Source organism: Drosophila mojavensis, unplaced genomic scaffold, assembly GCF_018153725.1.
Source record: "Drosophila mojavensis isolate 15081-1352.22 unplaced genomic scaffold, ASM1815372v1 contig_36, whole genome shotgun sequence".
Lineage (NCBI taxonomy): Eukaryota > Metazoa > Arthropoda > Insecta > Diptera > Drosophilidae > Drosophila > Drosophila mojavensis.
This window is the reverse complement of record NW_025318858.1, coordinates 8,169,266-8,176,536: the sequence shown is the minus strand read 5'-3', so window position 1 is coordinate 8,176,536 and position 7,271 is coordinate 8,169,266. Positions and strand designations below refer to the sequence as shown.

Genomic DNA, 7,271 nt, shown 5'->3' with positions numbered 1-7,271 from the left:
CAGTAACTGTACAAGTATGCATTGAGAAAGAGCGGATGGAGCGCAAAGGAGATACGCGGGAGCTATCTTCAATAAAGCCAAAGCACACGGCTTGCACATCACTTCTTCTGCGCACGTTACTATGTGCGCTATGCCCCGTTGACGTTTCCGTACCACGGTTAAAACTGCGGCACGGCGAGTGTAAATGAGTATTTGAATGGAATGCAAGTGGCCATCTCACTCACCCGCTTATATGAAACGGGAAATAGACAGTATAAATCAAATAAAAATATTTGAATTAAATTCTAATTGGAGCCAAAGTTGTGCAAGCGAGACAGCCATATAGCAAGGACTGCTTGCACGATCACCAGCAGCCATACTAGATACGTGCAAGCAGTGCACCACTGCTTACTTTGCTTACTCTTACAGACCGCTGGAATTGAACAGCTAAACGATATTTTTTCAGTAATTTTTAACAGTGGTCAATAAAGCTATATTTCTTCTTAGATATCAACAACTTATATTATCGACTTTTGTTTGATAAAGTTTTCGGAACAGTTTAAGTGCACAAAGAGAACGGCGGCAGCTAAGCGCGCCTGTAGCTCCTGTTGACTGAAATCGTGCGCCCATTCGACGCGACCCCAAAATTTCAGCTGATATTCTTCTTCAAGACGCGAAAGAGCAACCGCTCGCTCCACTGTAATCTTTTGCTCAATGACAGCGCAGGCTAGCACAATAGATTTCAACGTGTCCACAGCGAAAATGTAGCCTAAAAACAATAATTGTTATTAAAAACAATACAGAGACTCAAGGAATTTATAGATCTACCATGGAGCGTTTCCAAGTTGTACGAGTGAAAATGCTTGGCTATTTTCATTTTATCCTCGTCGCTGACTTGGGGTGGTGTTATGTCCATCGTTTTCTTCAGATTCGTTTCGAAACGCTGATTAAACCAATCGATAACGGGATCCCATTCATTTTGCTGCAGTTCCTGCAAATCCTTTTCATTCTGCGCGCGAAAATTTAATGGAATTATAAAAACTTATCGATCGGCAATTGAATCGCTTACATCGTATTGGAAGAGCACCGTGTCAGTGGCTATGAAATTTAGCAGATAATTCACCATATCAGGTTTCGTCAGCTTATTGGGATTGTCAATAGCCGTAAAGCAAAGGGCTGAAATGTGCATGCGAGAGCGTTCGATATGTTCCTTCTGGGCATCGAATTCGGTGGCCACAGCAATGGCTAACGGTTCACTCTTCACCGTAAACAATGTGCCGTTGGGTGTCTTCAGCTTGCGATGATCCAATGTCACCTCATATCCAGAGTCTGTGCTCAGCACATTCGTCGTCTTATAGAAACGCTTCGGCGGTGCGGCTAATGGAAGAATAAGATATATCGATATCATTTGTTTCTCTTTTTATTTTTTATTTGTTTTTGTTGCCGGCTCTTATGAAACCTATCCCATTGTTGTTGATTGCTGTCTCTCGCTCTCTCTTCACTCACCATATTGACGTACTAATGTTAAGGCGGGCGTTTGCCATTTAATACCGTTGCCTACGCGCAGCAAGCGTATTGTATTTGTTATTAACTGTTTACTCATTTTAATTTACCAAAATACTTTTAGCTAATCACAATGTGCACAAGTGCTGCAGTGTGACTATATTTAGGTAAGTAATAAAATACCATAGTCAAAAATACTAATAAATACCGACTAATCGTGTAATATCGATTAGAAAACAACTGCGCGCTGGTTTAAACTTTAAAGCATAGTTAAATAATAGATATAATCCCTTTCTTAGTTTAATAACAGAAATAAAAATATGTTTATTATATTTTCATAAATATTTATAATTCACATAATATCCATAGATTCCTAATTTTATTGCAAAAATTAAAATATTTATAACTCATATGATTTCCGTAACTCCTGAATTATAAATTTGCCAACTTTTTTTCCTTAATCAGCTGACTCATAGAGGAAAATCCGAGTGGAGAATCGGAGATCAAAATTAAAAATACATAATTAAAGCTAAATACACTTCATTACTTAAACTCAAACATAGTTTGTTGTCAACAAGGACAACTTTAAGATTCATTTAATACCACGCGTGTCCAGGTAGGCCATCCACGTCTCCTGCTGATGCAGCCAGAAGTCGAATGTTTGCTCCAGCTGTTGATATTCGCGTTCCTTCAACGCCAAATCCGCCAAATGGGCATCCCGCTGCTCGGCCAGTATCTCGTTCTCTTTGCGCAATCTCTCGATCTGGGCCAAAGTTATTTGACCAGTGCGGGGCATTATACTACGACGACGCAAACGACGCACCGAGGGTTGGCTAAACTCCGAAACGGGCGATGGCTGTGACTGCGATTGCGGTTCCAGCGTGCGATTGGCGGGCATTAGAGGTGAACGTTTCTCCGTTGGTATGGACTGCGCTGGCTGCAGGTGCTCCATTTCGGCCTTCAGTTCAGTCTTTATTTGTTGCTTGGGCGAGTCCAGCATTTGGTGCAGCTCCGCCTTCACCTGTGGCGCTGTCGCTTGATCTTCATAGAAGGGGCAGCTGTTCGGATCCATTTCGAACTTCATTGTGCGGCAATCGTGACGATTGAAGCGAGGTAAATTAGGAACTTCCCTGCGTATTTTCTCTTCCAAATCCTCAATCAATTTGCGCTCCGTAGTAATGGGGGGCGTGGTACCTGCCGCTGCTGCTGGCTGGAAAAGGCAGTCGACGAGCTGGTATAAACGCCAATCTGATTTATACTGTGGATCGCTCTCATAGCGACTGCGCTCGACTCTGTAATGGATGGGGTGTTTAACTTCCAGACTCTCCGTTTTGTTCAAATCTTTTATATTTACTCACAAATACTTGTTGCGGTAGCTGCTAATACGTCGTCGCACTTCCTGCTTGTTCAACCTTATGCGATGCTGCTGTAATCCAAAGGCGATCTCCCGAAATATTACCAGATTCTCCGTGTAGGAAGTTATTTCGGGCAAATGCTCGCGCCACAATTTCACAATCATCGCCTCCTCATAGGACGTATAGTAGCGCAACCGCATGTGCTTGGGGCCGCGCTTATTGCTCTTCGACTCATTCTCGGGATCGCTCATGTCGCTCAACTAAAGTAATTATCATGCGGGTTTTTTTGTATTTTGTTTCGCAAGTACATTTGTTTCAGATGTTGCTCATGTCTAATAGGGATGTGCAAGGGTTCCGGTTGTGTTAAATTTGACAAGTGCATGACTATCGATATATCGGATTGAAGTTATTTAATTCTTATATTTTGTATATAACATATTTCTATTTTCGTTATGCATATAAAATTGTGTTTTATTTTCCTAATTAATAAAATTTCTATTTCACTCATTCATATTACTTAAATAATTTATTTTTAATGTTGGTCATCATACCACTTTTATTGGCAATGTATTTTACTTTCAGTATGTTAATATTTTTCTGGGATTTTATAGCTTCCAAGTAGAAGGTCACACTCGTATGTGTACATTGAATTGTTATTGATGGGAGATTACCGATATATAATAAATGATTAAAATATATTTAGGATTTATTTAATGAATACTTATCAAAAATACGTTATTTCCTCAATGAGTTAAATAAAAGAGTTTCAACTTGTTTTAACTTCGGCAAAGCTAAAATTCATTCATAACCATTTCCAACAAGCAATCGAAAGTATACCTATCGACATTTTTTGCATATGCCAATCGATAGATGCAGCCATCCCTAGTTGTTGATTTTCTATGCGAAAAAGTGAAGCTGGTGTATAATAAATGTGGCCCAACAGTTTAAAAATGGATTAAGGTAATGCAGCGCATTGATAACTATTAACTGTTTCGATAGTAATTCGAAAAAGGATAAAAGTCAAGCCTGGTGCTCGCATGGACTACGAAAATTTGCCTGTGAATCTAGGCGGAGGGAGTGCTGCGGCCGGCGCTGGAAATGCGAACGTGATTGCGAACACAAATCCGAATCTAAATCCGAACGTCGCTGACGTCGAACCGGAGGCCACGATGTGTGGCAACCAGGAGCAGTTGGAGGTAAAGTCCAAGGAGAAGGCGCGACGTTATTGGACGCCCAGCGAGGAGGAGCGGCTCTATGAGATCTGGGGCCGGGACAATTGGCGTCTCACACGCACCGGTAAAAATACCGTTTACTTTGGCCAGTGGTCCGAAGAGCTGCGCGAACGCTTCGCCGTGGACGTAAAGCCAGAGGAAATACAAATGAAGGTTAATCAGACAAGAGCTAAATTTCGGTAGGTTTTATATCATTGGATTTGTATCGATTAAACTGTAAATCGGGGAAATTCTTGTACCTTTCAGTCAGGTGAAGAAACAGCTGCAAACGGATCCATCGAGTTTTCCTTTGCGCTGGAAAAAATATGATTTAATCAATCGCATATTGAAGAACTTACACAGGCCTAAAAATGCAGAGCCCTTGCCACCAGAGGTGTTACTCAACAATCGAGATGTGTCGCCGCCACGCGACGACGAGCAACAGCAACAGCAACAGCAGCAACAGCAACAGCAGCAACAGCAACAGCGACAACAGCAGCAGCAACACCAACAACAACAACAGCAGCAAACACACCCGCAGCAACAGTCGGTGCTTAATTTAACAGCTGAGCCAACGGCCAATAATTATTACAGCAACAATAGCAACAGCAGCAGTAACAATATCAACAACAACAATAGCAACAGTAACAACAACAATTCAATGAGCTTCAATACGGAACTGTTTACGGATCAGTATGATGATATCAAACAGGAATACGACGACGAGGACTATCGCTCAATGCCATTTCAAGAGCGAATGCAACAGTATTCACCAGCGGAGCCCGCACAGCTACTGGAGCTACAAACGCCGCAGCAACTGCAGCAACAGCAACAACAACAACAACAGCAGCAGCAGCAACAACAACAGCAGCAGCAGCAACAACAACAATTTCAGTCTGGCTATGAGCCAGCCAGCTATGCAGGCGGCTACAACAACAGCAATAGCAACAATAGCGCCCCAACATCCAGTATCAATCATCAGGCTATTACAGCGGTTGCCTACATCAACAGCACCAACAACACCATCAGCGTGGCAACAAACAGCAGCAATGGCGCACATATGCAGCCGCCAGCACTGACAGCTGCCAGCAGCAACAGCAACAACAGCAACAGCAATGCTGTGGCTACGCCAGTACCGACGCCACGCAAGCGAGGGCGACCCTTTGGCTCCAGCAATCCGCCGGCGGCCGACTCATTGGAGTCCATGTACATGGAGGAAGTACGTCGTAAGAATCAATTGCTAGCAGAGCAAACGAAGATCTCGCGACAACGTTTGGAGCTGGAGGAGCGCAAGCTGGAGCTGCTGCAGACGTTCTTCCCCAAGTGCCTGGAGCAGCAGGCGCATATCTTGGCGCGTGTCATGCAATTGCCGCACCTGCAGCAGCAACAGCAGCAACCACAGCCGCAACCGCCGCCACAGTAAAAACGCGACGAAGCAATGGATAGAAAGAAATCTTTTAATTCAATATATCCCGAGCCCCGGTAGCGTTCTATGTTTACCACTTAAACTAGTTGTCATAAGTCTAAAAAAATAAAATAAAAGAAATAAAAATGAAAATAATACTAATAATTATTGTAATACAAATTTAAGATCTAATTGAAATTTGTAGAATCTAAGGCGACAAAATGATATGAAATTTTCGTCATTGCATTAATGTCGTATCGGTCAATCGGTAGAATGTCCGTACTATATGTTTTAATCAGTACTCTCTCTTAAAATAAACAATATAAAACAAAACTCTGTTTATAACACTAAGCATAACTCTAAATAAAGATTGTAAAAAAAAAGAAATATTAAAAAGAAATTTATAATTAAAAACCAACAAAAAGTATATTATGTTTATATTGGAAGACCAATTAAATATATATTATATAGAGATCATATGGTGGCAATATAAATCAACAAAAGAAATCTAATATTATAAATCAATGTGAAATACATATATATATCTATATATCATCATATGATCTATATATACTATAATATCTATAATATACTATAATATCATTAATTGATTTATTTTTAGACTATTTAATATCTTTAATTCTTTTTGGTTTTAAACTGTGAGCCTCAACAATTTTGACAGTCAAAGCTTAACCCACTGCCATATGTCAGCTGAAAGATATTTATAGATAGGCTTATAGATAAGTTATCTTTTATACATTCAAGATTACTTTGGCATATCTTTAGTTCCTTTCATTTGTAATACCTTTAGTCTAGCTTTTCGATATCGTGCTACAACTCAACTATTTCCGTTTCTATTACAAAACTGCTTTATTAATGTGGAGTACAAGATGTTAAAGCAGTTCAGCAACTCAATAGACCCATGGGGTCTTTTCCAAAAAACAGTGAAGTCCCGCTAGCTTTTTTTTTTTCGCTGAAATTATTAATTTGCATGTCTGAGTTTCTATAAGAAAAAAATTAATAAATAAAAATTAAAAATAATTCAATTATAATTATAAATATGTAAAAAAAAAGTCTAAAAAAACAGCGAAAAATAAATAAATAATAATAATAATAGTAATAAAATAAATCAAATTTAATAATTAGTTTATTGAAATAAATATATTTCTTTAATTAGTCAAGTCAATGTATATAGTTGATATTTCTTTCTTCTTTTTTTATGCTCTTGCTATTTATTCATAGGGTATATTGGTATCTAACCTCCAGAATTTAGTTTGAATTATTATGATATGCTTTAATGTATTAATTGACATTATATCAAACTTGTTACGCTGTTAAGAATTGTTTCCACATTTCAAGTTTCTTTAAATTTAGTTAGTTATTGACTAGGGTGGTGCTAGGGTCATTAATAATGATAGTATAATTTGTTATATATTCATTTTTGGTACGTTTTCACACTTATTTTCCCAAGTGCAACCGGAGCTAAATCTTTTATGAAGACGAATTGGACATTGTCTGAAGCATTGTTTAGCGTAGCGCAGCAGAAGTTAATTGCACTTGGATAACAGGTGAGTTATCTAAGGTACGAGTTGGGAATTAATTAAAGTGCAAGAGTTGTTATTGATAACAATGGTAATGAAAGCCAATGCCAATTGCTGTAAAAATGTAGTCGTTACTTATTGTTTTTAATGCGTTTTGCAGGTGAAAAGATAACACCACAGCCAGAGCAAAAATTATTAGTTGGATTTTAGAATCTATACATAGTAAATGCTTAATATAAATAATAAAATCCATCCGCTCAGCTAAGTTTATTTTGTT

The 7,271-nt window shown here is 39.0% G+C and overlaps 3 protein-coding genes across 3 annotated transcripts; 1 reads left to right on the top strand and 2 right to left on the bottom strand.

Moving 5' to 3' along the window:
• Positions 1–445: 445 nt before the first annotated feature.
• On the bottom strand, positions 446–1,657 carry LOC6576332 (ATP synthase mitochondrial F1 complex assembly factor 2). The gene is made up of 4 exons (XM_002002287.4): positions 1,486–1,657; positions 1,049–1,356; positions 808–988; positions 446–748 (listed from the first exon to the last, which is right to left on the bottom strand). Exons 1-4 carry the CDS (start codon positions 1,580–1,582, stop codon positions 498–500), a joined length of 837 nt encoding a protein of 278 aa, XP_002002323.1. The 5' UTR covers positions 1,583–1,657; the 3' UTR covers positions 446–497.
• Positions 1,658–1,826: 169 nt separating this feature from the next.
• Positions 1,827–3,198, bottom strand: LOC6576331. The gene is made up of 2 exons (XM_002002286.4): positions 2,841–3,198; positions 1,827–2,774 (listed from the first exon to the last, which is right to left on the bottom strand). Exons 1-2 carry the CDS (start codon positions 3,086–3,088, stop codon positions 2,075–2,077), a joined length of 948 nt encoding a protein of 315 aa, XP_002002322.1. The 5' UTR covers positions 3,089–3,198; the 3' UTR covers positions 1,827–2,074.
• Positions 3,199–3,695: 497 nt separating this feature from the next.
• LOC6576330 (putative uncharacterized protein DDB_G0271606) lies at positions 3,696–5,880 on the top strand. The gene is made up of 2 exons (XM_002002285.4): positions 3,696–4,248; positions 4,316–5,880. The coding sequence occupies exons 1-2, from the start codon at positions 3,875–3,877 to the stop codon at positions 5,469–5,471; spliced, it is 1,530 nt and encodes a 509-aa protein (XP_002002321.1). The 5' UTR covers positions 3,696–3,874; the 3' UTR covers positions 5,472–5,880.
• Positions 5,881–7,271: the final 1,391 nt, after the last annotated feature.